At 40.1% G+C, this 13,598-nt stretch overlaps 1 protein-coding gene across 1 annotated transcript; it reads right to left on the reverse strand.

Annotated features, from left to right (window-relative positions):
- Window positions 1-1,812: 1,812 nt before the first annotated feature.
- On the reverse strand, window positions 1,813-12,871 carry LOC307040951 (uncharacterized protein). The gene is made up of 9 exons (XM_079684187.1): window positions 12,679-12,871; window positions 12,462-12,545; window positions 12,287-12,360; window positions 11,910-12,051; window positions 9,747-9,946; window positions 7,924-8,202; window positions 3,412-3,570; window positions 2,675-2,920; window positions 1,813-2,483 (listed from the first exon to the last, which is right to left on the reverse strand). The coding sequence occupies exons 1-9, from the start codon at window positions 12,738-12,740 to the stop codon at window positions 2,446-2,448; spliced, it is 1,284 nt and encodes a 427-aa protein (XP_079540313.1). The 5' UTR covers window positions 12,741-12,871; the 3' UTR covers window positions 1,813-2,445.
- Between the last annotated feature and the right edge of the window lie 727 nt (window positions 12,872-13,598).

Genomic DNA, 13,598 nt, shown 5'->3' on the forward strand with positions numbered 1-13,598 from the left:
GAAATTCTGTCCCAGGTGTATAAAGCATAGAGCAGGTGTACATCGCCATCTAGAGTTTAAAATGCATCACTTACACTGAGAAACATTTATCTTCCCCCATCAGTTTTCAGTTCACTTTACCTGTAATGCCCTTGTTGTCTATCACATGACAACGAGGCATTACAGTGTTACAAGGAGTCATTTCATTAATACATGAAAAATATAATTTACAAGTAATAAAGTTGAGATTCCCGAATACTGGGCTATGCTCTCTTGATACACCCATACAAGGATTTTCATCTATTTCTGCTTGATCAGAGTTCCTCAGAGGAGGATGTGTGGTTGTATTACGAAAGGTTGGAATACAGGATCTCTCCTTAAATGTGAAAATGAAACTAAGTGGCCCCATCTTTTATTATTTTATGGCACAGAAAAAACAATAATGTATGTCAAGTTGAAAAAAAATGTCTACAACGTATACAAATTTTAAAAAAACACACTATTCCAACACTTTCACTGCTGTCCCTCACTAAATCTGTTTTTATGAATGTGGGTGTGGGTGTGATATAGAAAGAATGCTGGTGCCTCCCATCATGCAGCTGGTGCTCTTTCACCTTTAAAGTCTGTGTGCTACTGCTTGTACGGACAGTTAGGCTTCCAGTCTGAGGAGGACATCAGGAAACTGGTTAAACCTGAGGGAAGTAACTTTATCGCTCATATCTCCAACTGCTGGTTTGGTTAAGGATTATTTGAATGCCACACTTGTCCATACACTAAATCCACCCCTACTTCTTGAAAAAAATAGGATTTCACCTTGATTTGACCATAAAACAAAATTGTAACTGTGGTGTATTTTCTGGGTGATTTCCATTTTATTCCATATTTCATTATTAGGTCGTGTACTGTATCAATCACTTTGGGGGTTTGATCCCTGGCTCCTCCAAGTTTCTCGAGATTGTAAAGCGCTTTGTCTGTTAATATTACATATTAGACCAGTCCTTTTACAGAGCTTAAGCAGTTTTGTGAAGAATGTGAAAACCTAAGTAATTTCACTCAGACTCAAGGCCTCGTTTGCTGTCTAAAGTGTCTCTACTGACTACAAACGTGAAGGTGTACCGACTTCTGAAAACCCAAATGCCATTCAGTTCCTTTCAGCATTGTAAAATGTTACATCAGTCAGTAATAAGGGAGTGTTTCTTTTATAAATGTATTTTATCATTATTATGCTAAATCAGCCTATTCTACAATGTAGATGGGTAATAACCCAGTAATGGGTCAAAAGCTATTAAGAAAAACAGCACAAAGGCAGAAAAACTACAATATACACGTGTTTTTCTCCTGAACTACAATAGGGAAGGGAAGATAAGAAACACAACCTGGAAGGGACCTACAAGCACCCAAGTGAGCAAGTGAGCAAGTGAGGGCACCTACAAGGGAAGAATGAATCTAATCCCAATACTTGACAAATCTCTTCTTTTATTTTTTGCTTCAAGGAAATTCAAACTCTGATATGCTGACCAACCAATTTTTGTCTACTAATTTTGCAACAACTACTGACACAAATATTACCTTCATATTATTTAAAGTTCTACTGTCAAACATTACAAGCGGCCTCTTTTGCTTTAATGCAATACAAAATGGCCAACTTTTATTTTGGATGCCAAATGAAGTGTCCATACTCTCACTTGAAAAAAAGGAAGCATGACAGGCATGCTAAGAGCAATAACCCATTGGTGTGACTATAAAGACCAAACACATGATGTGTAGTGAAATTAAATGTAATAACCCATAGAAGATTCAACCATTTGTTTAGCCAAATATTGTAAAATGGAATTTCAGAAAGATATCATAGTCTTTATTACCGTCTTTTCAATTATGAAAGATTGATTTAAGACACTTTAATACCAATTAAGTCAATATCATATTCAACCCTGATTATACAAGCTCCACAAGTACTTTATTTAAATCTTTTTTCATGACAAAATCTTAAGCACCATCTTGAAGCACCTTATACAGCTGGTAGGCTACTTGCTTAATTCATTATATACAAAAAAAATAAAAAAAGTCAGTCGACATTTATCCTATGCTGAACCTTAGACACTGAACCTTAGACACCAAGTGTATGGAGTCCACAAGGGCAGACGAGATTTTTTTTGTTTTTGGGATGACTGGGTGAAACTTGCAGTACATTATAAAGAAAATACATGAAAAGGGATAACGCAGGGATCCTGGAAACTTAAAAACATAAGTCATTAGAATATGTTGTCATCATTCAATCCACAAGTACCTAATATTTAACAATTACGACCATTTTGGCATCTAATCAATTATGTATGTTAATTATTATTTAAAAAAAGATCAGGGCACGCAGCCGCCAGGAGTCATCTGGTCTCCAGTTTGGTGAAATGTTCAAAACATTGCTGGTACTAGTAGCCTCCGTGTGTAACAGTGTGGATGTCTCTGTTGTTAGTGTCGGGGGCCACCAGGTCGCTGAAGAGGGCCACCTGATCAGGAAAAAAGGGGAGAAAAAACGAAATAATTGTTTCATGATATGGTTAAATCAATACTTTTTTCCTATTTCGTTTTTCCGAAAACAAGACAATAAAAGCTGGACTGTAGTCTACTGTTTAAACCTACATCTTGTAAAAAGTGACAATCATTTAAATTCTAAGGTAAAAAGAAAAAAGTCACCCACCTGGAGAAGCGAGAAGTGGAGGACGTGAACTTTTTAGAGAAGGCGGGGCTCCTCTGCCCATGTGAGTGCCTCTGGGGCCTTGGTGGTATGGGGGAACGTGGTGGAGAGGGGGCCCGCGAGGAGCAGAGGGGCCACCGTAGGGATTGTGTGAAGACAGCAGGCCTCGTGAAGATGAGCCCCCTAACGACGGACCGTTCGGTCGATGCAAGGACAGTAGAGGAGGAGGTTTGGTTTTGGGATAAGAGCCTGAGAGTAAGAGACAGAAGACAATGATTGAAAAACATAAAGGTCTTTCTGCAAGGCTAATTCCTCGAATGTGGAAACCTACCTGGTAATAAAGCTGTTTCTGATTGACTTTTTTTGTAAAGTAGAAACAAGTTAACCAAGAGGAAAACATTTGGTTTTTGTGTTGTGCTTGTCGATTTTCATGATTACATTTTCCACGCAGAATGTCGGACCAATAAGAAAGTACAGTTTGGGCCTTGCTCTTTTCTACTGCCCCCTTAGCAAAGACATTTTTTAAATAAACGTGCTTTCCTTTTATTCACTTTGCAACCAAAAGCAGGCTAAATAAAAAAAAATACCAATCATTTCATTCTGATTCAGACTAGCTAAACAAGGTGGACAAAGTTTTTTTTTTTTAATGAACATTAATTTGGCTCCTCCACCTTTTAATTATTAAAACATTAAAAAGACTCTTTAAATAGTCAGGTAAGTTTTCAACTCTGCCGACTAACCTGGTGAAAGCAACAGAGGAGTGGGAGAGTGGTTCATCATGGGCCCTGCTCCGGCTGAGGACTGGGGTTGAAGCAGCCCTGGTGGAGTGGGGAGCAGAGGAGGGGGTTTCCCCAAACCTGGAGGCAACATGTTACCCCTCTTCCCCTCAGCGTGGGAATCTGAAGGCAGAAACAAATAAATAAATCCAGAAAATCACATTGTCTGATTTTTAAAGAATTTATTTGCAAATTATGGTGGAAAATAAGTATTTGGTCAATAACAAAAGTTCATCTCAATACTTTGTTATATACCCTTTGTTGGCAATGACAGAGGTCAAACGTTTTCTGTAAGTCTTCACAAGGTTTTCACACACTGTTGCTGCTATTTTGGCCCATTCCTCCATGCAGATCTCCTCTAGAGCAGTGATGTTTTGGGGCTGTCGCTGGGCAACACGGACTTTCAACTCCCTCCAAAGATTTTCTATGGGGTTGAGATCTGGAGACTAGCTAGGCCAGTGGTTCTCAAACTTTTTCTGTCATTCCCCACTTTGAACAGGTGGGCCTTTTCAAGCCCCACCTGTTCCTCATCGCTCCAATAAAATCGTAGGCCAAGCTTAAAATTGTCAAATGTATCGTTCTATAACAGGGGTCTCCAACCTTTTTTAGGATGAGGGCTACTTTCAAAAATAAAACAAGTCGTGAGCTACTTTTACTCTTCTTTTTTAGTTTTTTTGCAGTGTATATATTTAGCACATTTGAACATTATTATATGCTTACCTTTAACCTTTGTGTGCTGTTTGGGTCTGTGGGACCCGTTTTAAATGTTTACTAAAAGAAAATGTATGCAATTTAATTATTTTAACCTGCTTTATTTGGGGGTGGACCTCACCTCCTATAGGGGGTTCCGGGGGCATGCTCCACTGGGAAGATTTTCTTTTTAATGTTGAAGGGAAATGCCTCAATCTGGTGCACTTTGAGCAAAAAATGAATTTATGGATACAGCTCTCAACACACTGAAAGGGAGCTGTATACTTTTCAATAATCCAAACATCTTTAAAATATGATCAAAACCAATAACAAATCATTCAAACTGGTTTATTCTGATCTGATGTTACCTAGTTAGCATTCTTTCTTTATTTTATTTTTTACTGTCCTATAGCACACATTTGAATGATTTCTTACTTTATTTTTTACACCTAGGCTATATTAAATAGATAAATGTGTGCTCTCTCTAGCTCTCTCGCTCACAGAGGCTGTGTGCTTACGTTAAAAAATTATAATAAACATAGGCCTATTTGTAAAGTGGGGGGACACAAGCGGGATTTTGAAAAGTGTCACGGTTGAACTCCTTGTGAAGTGGTGAGGTGCCGCTCCACATTGCTTTTCTTCCCGACTGCAACGCTATAAATTATTTCGTTTCAGTTGTGTGTGTGAGCAGGCTCGGATTTGCCATCGGAAGATTCGGGAATTTTCCCGGTGGGCCGCTGCCTTTGGTGGGCCGCTGGCTCTGACATAGGTGGGCCGTGGACTTTCACAGCGCCGCTGCGCCGGTACCGCACCTGCCGCCACAAACACCCGCAGTTGCGAGGCTCCGGTGGATCCGGTGCTGTGAAAGTCCACCGCCGTTGCGAGTCTCCGGCTGTAACAGTCCACTAACGCCCGCCAGGACCCAGGTTCGATTCCGGCCTGAGGTCCACCCATCACATCTCTGCGCCCCCCCAGTGGGGCGCGCCCCACACTTTGAGAAACGCTGGGCTAGGCCACTCCAGGACCTTATAATGCTTCTTACGAAGCCACTCCTTCGTTGCCCGGGCGGTGTGTTTGGGATCATTGTCATGCTGAAAGACCCAGCCACGTTTCATCTTCAATGCCCTTGCTGATGGAAGGAGGTTGTCACTCAAAACCTCACGATACATGGCCCCATTCATTCTTTCCTTTACACAGATCAGTCATCCTGGTCCATTTGCAGAAAAACAGCCCCAAAGCATGATGTTTCCAACCCCATGTTTCACAGTAGGTATGGTGTTCTTTGGATGCAACTCAGCATTCTTTCTCCTCCAAACACGTCTAGTTGAGTTTTTACCAAAAAGTTCTATTTTGGTTTCATCTGACCATAAGACATTCTCCCAATCCTCTTCTGGATCATCTAAATGCTCTCTAGCAAACTTCAGACGGACCTGGACATGTACTGGCTTAAGCAGGGGGACACGTCTGGCACTGCAGGATTTGAGTCCCTGGCGGCGTAGTGTGTTACTGATGGTAGCCTTTGTTACTTTGGTCCCAGCTCTCTGCAGGTCATTGACTAGGTCCCCCCGTGTGGTTCTGGGATTTTTGCTCACCATTCCTGTGATCATTTTGACCCCACGGGGTGAGATCTTGCGTGGAGCCCCAGATCGAGGGAGATTATCAGTGGTCTTGTATGTCTTCCATTTTCTAATAATTGCTCCCACAGTTGATTTCTTCACACCAAGCTGCTTACCTATTGTAGATTCGGTCTTCCCAGCCTGGTGCACGTCTACAATTTTGTTTCTGGTGTCCTTTGACAGCTCTCTGGTCTTGGCAATAGTGGAGTTTGGAGTGTGACTGTTTGAGGTTGTGGACTGGTGTCTTTTATACTGATAACGAGTTCAAACAGGTTCCATTAATACAGTTAACAAATGGAGGACAGAGGAGGCTCTTAAAGAAGACGTTACAGGTCTGTAAGAAATCGTGTTTGTTTGTAGGTGACCAAATACTTATTTTCCACCATAATTTGCAAATAAAGTCTTTAAAAATCAGACAATGTGATTTTTTGGATTGTTTTTTCTCATTTTGTCTCTCATAATTGAGGTATACCTAGGATGAAAATTACAGGCCTCTCATCTTTTTAAGTGGGAGAACTTGCACAATTGGTGGCTGACTAAATACTTTTTTGCCCCACTGTAAGTGGCCATACACATGCAGTGTCGTTTAGGGCCTAAAAGAGGCTATGTTCCTCCGTCGGGGGTTGGGTGTATACTCTTGCCTAATTTCAAGGGTTACGGGGCAGTTTGTGCCTGACCCTGCTTAGCGACCATAACCAGATTACTCGCGTGACCTTATCTTCTTCCAGGCGTTGTTTTCTAAGTGTGTATTCAAATACTATCCATAAGATAGCATTGTTTTGCTGGAAAATGCTGTTTAGGTGTCTGCCGTGTGTGTTTGCTGGACAAAGGTATTTGAAACAAGTTTCCAGAGAATATTAATGATTGTTTCACATTTTAGCAGCAGTGCTCATGAAATGTATATAGTGGAAACACTGGACAGATCTAAAGCTATGAGGAACATTGGCCCTGCACTAAAACTTCCTATCATCACAAATGTACGAAAGAAAGAAATTGCATCGGCTGGCCTGGCTGTGGTTAGTTGTTCTTCATCACATGATAAGAATTACACACAGGCAAGTCGCACTTTCCACTCAAGCAGCATACGTTGCAAACTGGTCCAGCCGGAAAAATAGGCCCTTGAGAACGATTGGGCGACGGTGATGCTCTTGCAATTGAGCGAGCCTTTCGCGTGTCTTCATTGACAAAATGGGATTTTTGTCCCACTCTTGACCTAACAATCAACATCGGCCCCTCTGTTGTTTCCTCGACTCAGACTGCAAGGAATCTGGGTGTGACCCTAGATAACAAACTGTCCTTCACTGCAAACATCGCTGCTACAACCCGCTGCTGCAGATACACACTTTACAACATCAGGAGAATACGTCCCCAGCTGACCCAGAAAGCGACGGAGGTTCTGGTCCAGGCTCTCGTCATCTCACACTTAGACTACTGCAACTCCCTCCTGGCTGGTCAACCTGCATGTGCCATCCGACCTCTGCAGCTCATCCAGAATGCAGCGGCTCGTCTGGTCTTCAACCTTCCTAAATGTTCCCACACCACTCCCCTCCCTTCACTGGCTTCCAGTAACTGCTAGAATCCACTTCAAGACACTGGTACTTGCATACCATGCTGCGAATGGATCTGGCCCTTCCTACATCCAGGACATCGTTAAACCGTACACCCCAGCACGTGCACTCCGCTCTGCATCAGCCAAACAGCTCGCTGCACCCACACTGAGAGGGGGACCCAAGTTCCCGTCAGCAAAAACACGTGGGTTTGCTATCCTGGCTCCAAAATGGTGGAATGAGCTCCCCATTGAAATCAGGACAGCAGAAAGCTTACACATCTTCCGGCGCAGACTGAAAACTCAACTCTTCGAGCGATAGAACTATTAACAAAGCGCTTATATACTAATAAAGGACTGGCTTATCTAAAGCCAGTTGAGTAGCACTTGAAATGTTTTGGCTCTATGAAACCTGATGTACTTATATGATTCTGTTTTCTTCAAGTTTTTATTTTGTTGGTCGAACGCACTTATTGTAAGTCACTTTGGATAAAAGCGTCAGCTAAATGCAATGCAATGTAATCAGGGTGCAAAATGTCTCAGCATGTGTGTGGCCCCCAATAATTCAAAAGGTCCATTCAGTTATATTGACGACTACAAACACCAGTTTATTTAGCCGCTCACCTTGTGCGTGCTCCTGCCGGGAACGGACGTACTCCGAGATGGTTCCCAGCTCTTCGTGGTAGAGATGCACCCCGTCGGCAAACAGCAGGAGGAGCTGGCGGGTTTCAAGGGGAACGGTGTGGCGCTCGATTTTTTCTCTTTCCAGGAAGTCATCCACCAGCTGTGACGACTGTGCTGCAGTCTCCGCGGGATCTCTTCCTGGGCGTTCTTTGACGAGTCCATGGCTGTACTCTGCTGTAACAAAGTCCATGGCCTGGTCTTTGGGCATGTTGCGATGGACTGAGTGGGGGGGAATTGGAATGTTAATGGTGGTGTGTCAGGAGACTGAAGGGGAAGAAAGGTGACATAACAAGCCAAAAAACGTAGAAATAGCAGTAAAATCAATGATTTATACGCCAATTAGGATATACTGATATTCTGTTTTGTTTTAAAGTGATGTTGGGTTTAGCAAATTCAGCTGATACATTTGTAGTTTGATGGATAGTCATTTTAAATGCAGGTTGTGTATTTTGTGCAAGAGGATGGGCATACTATGGGGCATTCAATTTGTAGATCTGCATTCATCCGTCACTTTATATATTGCTGCATTATGTTCCTGGACAGAAAATATCTGATTTGTAAGATTGGTTTATTTTTCCAAATGTGCAATCAGACATGAGAACAATAATAACAGTAGTAATTAAATGTATACATTTTATATATTTTTGTATTTAAATGATTGGTTGCAATGAATATTGCCTTTACTATATTAGCTTCAAAACTTACATTTGCATTTCGTTTTGGTTGCGTTGGCAATAATGTATTTATTTTTGAGTTAAACAAAGTAACATGTAACATTAAATCACTGCACAGTTTTGATGTTCTTGTTTCATTAAATGCGTATTTGTGCAATTTGTTTTATGCATATGTTTGTATATTGTGGACTATTTAAAATATGCGGTTCTACAATATAGAAAACATAGTTCTGCATGCTATTATGGATTGTTTTTAATCAGTTTTTTGCATGTCATGGTACAGATATATAGATAATGTTTCAAAATGTGAATTGCATATGGTTTATATAGGACTTTAAAAGGAAATGCTTTTCCATAGCTTTGGCCATTAGGTATGATAGTATCCGTCCAACCTTAATAATTGCTGAGGCAAACTGTGTAGAATGAACAGTCTGATGATCATGCGCTCAGACTTTTTCCAGATTAGAGTCCATTTATTATCCTTCATTGAACAGGAAAACATAATGGTGCCTTAATAGGGCAACTATGATATATTTAGCCTGAAATGTTTACAACAGATAGTAAAAGTCACAATTCTTTAGTTTACCTTTTGAGGTTGACTTTGGATTTCTGCGGCAGAGGCTTTTACAGACCTCAGCAGCTACGTTCTTGAGTACAATGTTATCATACACAATAAAGGCATGGCTTAAGCTATGAAAGGAACACGTTGAGCTTAACTTAAGTTTTCCTTTTGATTTAAAGTTTGAACTTGTTTACATACCTTCTTTTTAACTTGTGGAGTTTGTTTATTGTGTACCGTTATGTAATGTAAAGTAGTCATGTCAATGGAAGCCAGTAAATGAAGTGCCATTGACATATGTATTAACAGAATTAATATTAATATGTAGTATACTTTTTTTTCTCCAGCCGATTGAGAATTGTAGCTTTAGGATTTGAAATGTTTATGTTTTAATGGGTGTATTTCTTGTTTGTTTCTTTAATTTAAATTTAGTTTCATGCTAAATGTACTTCATATTGGGATTTTCTTTAAGATGTGAACTAACTGAGGTAGTCTGACGCTGTTTGAAGATATGAGGGGCAGGGACTTACTTTTTAGGGATTCTGAAAATATGATAACAGTGCAGGAGGACAGAGCTACGTTTGTGTGCTCCACCAGAATACATAACGGCGAGCCGACTGCTCGGACATCCTGCAGAGCCCGGGTCAGGCCTGACTCCGCCTGAAGGTAGAGCATTTCCACTGACAGGCCACGCTCCTGCAAGCACTGGCTTAGCGATTTGGGGTAATCCCTTTGAGAGGAAGAGAAACATTTTGTTAACTTGACATTTCTATATTAAGTGACATGGCATGTAGAGAAACCTAAAGTTTAACTCCGAGAGTTTGATTTAACAAAATAAATGGATTTCATTACTTTTGAGTGGTGAAATCTGTTTGTGTGGAGCTTTAACTAGATGCAACCAAGTGTAGCATTGCGTAAAGCTTTGTGTGGGACCAACCTAGGTTTTAGGCTCTCTCATAGATGTATTTATTGTTGTAGAAGAATGTGTTTGGCTAAAATATAAGGTAAAACAGAGGGTCTTATTCATCTGGGAGACTTGAGTGAATTTGTTTTGAATTTGAAAAGAATGGTGGTACTTCTGTCAAAAAGTGTTGTAAAAAGACCGATGGTAACCCTAACCCATCAACCAACGAGTCGGGTGTTTGCGAAATTTTGCTCCAACATTCAAAAACCAAAGGTGACATTTGTTAAAAGAAGCAGAGATACCATTTCAGGTAAATGTTGGAAAATAGTTATCGTCGACATAGGAGTAGGGAAAGTTGTTTGAGAAAAATTGGGTAAACAAAGACAACAAAAACAATATTTGCATTCCATTAGCATTTGTTTTCACCGATATCCGTAGCTTGATAAAAAAGTGAGCATTTGGAATGTACCAACCACAAAAAGGAAAGAGGAAAAGAGTTTTATGTTGCAGGTTATGTTTCAGATATTTATGACATAGTGATACCTTCATTGGAATCATTGTCAATGCAACCAATCCAACACTTTTTAGACCTACAGAGGTTTAGTGTTAACTATTCATAACAGTTTTTGAAAGTAAAATGCCTTTAACATCTGTTTTATATATTTGATTTTGAAGATACCGTTTTCGTATGGCAGGAAACCCTGGCTATTGTTCATTAGGTCATTTGAGTGGCCTTTGGAATGAATACGCTCTGCAATGTTACTGTGTCACCATTGGAAAATGCAGCCACATTTGGCAGAGATTTGTAGTCTACATTTGCACATTAGTATTTTGAATGTGAATTATTTTTATTGTTGCAGTGTGTAATCAGTGTAAATGTTTTATGCACGATGATCATTACATTGGTATCACCCTTTGTCAGATAATTGGAGAAAGATAGGTCACTTTAATGGCGTGACGTTAATGGTTTAGTACAACAGCTGAATCATTATCAAACATGTTGCTAACAGATAATGCTAAGTATTGCCTGTTATGAGGATAAAGTGTAGCGTGTAATTGGTCCGTAATAATAGTAGACTTCGAAAGAATAACGTTGTATTAAAAGATTGTGTAGTTCATGTAATTGTTCATGTTCTGTAGAATGAATAGACATGTTGTTTAATGGCATTTCAAATCAGATTCCAACAACTCTGAAACTTTGGTGGATGTAAATACAACAATGATACACATGTGTGGATTTGACATCAAGTATTATAAGTGTTACATGTGAATGCAACTATAAAATGTTATTTATGAGAAAAGGCTGTTAGGCTAATGTGCTGATAGATGTGAATGTTTTACCTTCTTCATATGAGCATGAATGCCACATGTTTTTTCAGACAAATAATTGACCAGCTCCCTGTCAAATCCCATAATAAGACAGTTCTCAACACCTTGTGGACATAAACAATCCAATGGTTCTCATTGGCCAAAGTATCAAAGTGAACTTGGATGCAAGTGTTGCAGCACTAAACATGGAAAAGTCAATCAAATCAGCAGTAAAGACTGGCAGAGTGCAGATTAGACTAACGTGTGGGAGCAAAACTAATTAAATATAAAAAGCATTATTGTTAAGATTAAACTTAATAAAATCCCTGTCTCAGATAAGCACAGAAGCTTTCCATACAATCATCTCGAATGGGGGAAAAAAAGGGGGGAAAAAGTTCCAGCTGTAAAATTGTCAGCATCAATGCAAAAACATTGTACATTTGAATTGTTGAGGTTTAGACCTTTGTTATGAAGTACTCACATGCACCGGTTGGTGACAGAGAGGACCACGCAGTCGGCCGGCGTCTTGTCCTCCTGCACTTGTCTGTAGAACTTCTGGTACAGGGCTTTGCGTCTGTCTGCTGGAGTGCAGCCGTCGGGCTTGGCTGCTTTGGATGGCTTTGCTATTTAAAAGTGTAAACCAATGGGTTACCCGTTATTAAGGAAATGCAGTTTTATTTAAATGTACAAAGTAGCGGCACACTGACAGAGCATGAATTATCATAGAGCATTTTTGTAAGTAATAATGAAAAATATATATACCGGTATATAGAAATGACATCTTGTGCAAAGTTTCTGGGAGCTTCATTAAAACTTGTTACGGTGCTTTTTGTGATAAATATAAAGAAAATGTCTCACCATTTTGCTGATGCTTGTACCCCTCGTACTTCACATTTCCACTGTAGTTTTGGATTTGCTCTAGTTCTTCATAGCTGAAAGAGAAGCAGTGTCTTAAATATAATAGTAGTAGTAGTAGTAAGAAGCAAGTCAGACTGATGTTATTAAATACTTTTTTTAATGTTAAGGTAGGTACCTGTCCAGGGCATCCTTCAGCTCCTCGCCCCTCTCCTCTCTGGAGTAAGGTGTTGCTCTCCGAAACAGACGCAGTTGTTGAGAACTGCACAACGCAAAACAAAACAACATGTACCAACGTTAACATGTCTGTTGAGCCTACACCGTTTTGTTTTCTGCCTGCTACCTAGCATATCCGCTACTAATGCTAAACTTGCTACACAGAACACTCGGCTTACCTTCCATTGGGGTTAGCTGCTTGCCGTCGGGCAGCTGCGGACGACTTCGCCCAGGACGACATGTTCTCTGGACTGCAACTTCAGCCAAACACACGTAAGCTTCTTAAGCTTTTAATAACAGTGGGATAAAAAAATGTTATGCTAGGTTCTACTACAACCCTCCCTGTAATGGGGAGGAGACGGAGGAAGAAGAGGAGGAGCAGCTCTTCTTCTGGCAGTCGACTGTTCAGCTTCAGGTGCATCAGCGCCCCCTAGTGGTGCAGTGGACGTTAGCTGCGAATTTAAACAACAGACTGGTTATATAAAATCGATGCTCTCCCGTAATGCTGCGGAGTTGTCCCTGACCCCTAATTGTATACATTATATGTAATGTAACCATCTGTTATTTCCCACAACCCCAGACAAATGTTGGAAAAAATAGGTAACTGTGCTTCATTTGAGTATTTTCACAACTTTGTACTTCTGCATATGCTTCATTAATATTTATAGTAGGCCTATGTTGTACTTTTTACATTTGTTTTACGGATTCAGTCACTGGTCTCTTTGCCGATTTAGATTATTAATACAACATATAAATCAAATGCCCCATATTACTGTATATACAATATTTTAAATAAACTACAACTAGAAATTGCCCCCATTGAAGTGATGAACTTCTACTTTTAGTAGGCTACTTTTACTTTTGGTAGGCTACTTAAAGTATATTTTGATGTGAATACTTTTGTCCTCTTTCTAAATACAATTTTTAATGCAGGACGTTTTGTAACTGAGTATTTTTACAGCTTTCTGGAACCTAATAGCCTACTAGAAGAAATAATGCTTAAAAAACAATCTTTTGTTATAGCCTACAGAGATCACTTGAGGCAGGACAGCAGCATGACTGAGATTCTGTCAAACCAGTGTTATAGGAAAATGTCTGA

The sequence above is a fragment of the Notothenia rossii genome (genome assembly GCF_949606895.1).
Source record: "Notothenia rossii genome assembly, chromosome: 5".
Lineage (NCBI taxonomy): Eukaryota > Metazoa > Chordata > Actinopteri > Perciformes > Nototheniidae > Notothenia > Notothenia rossii.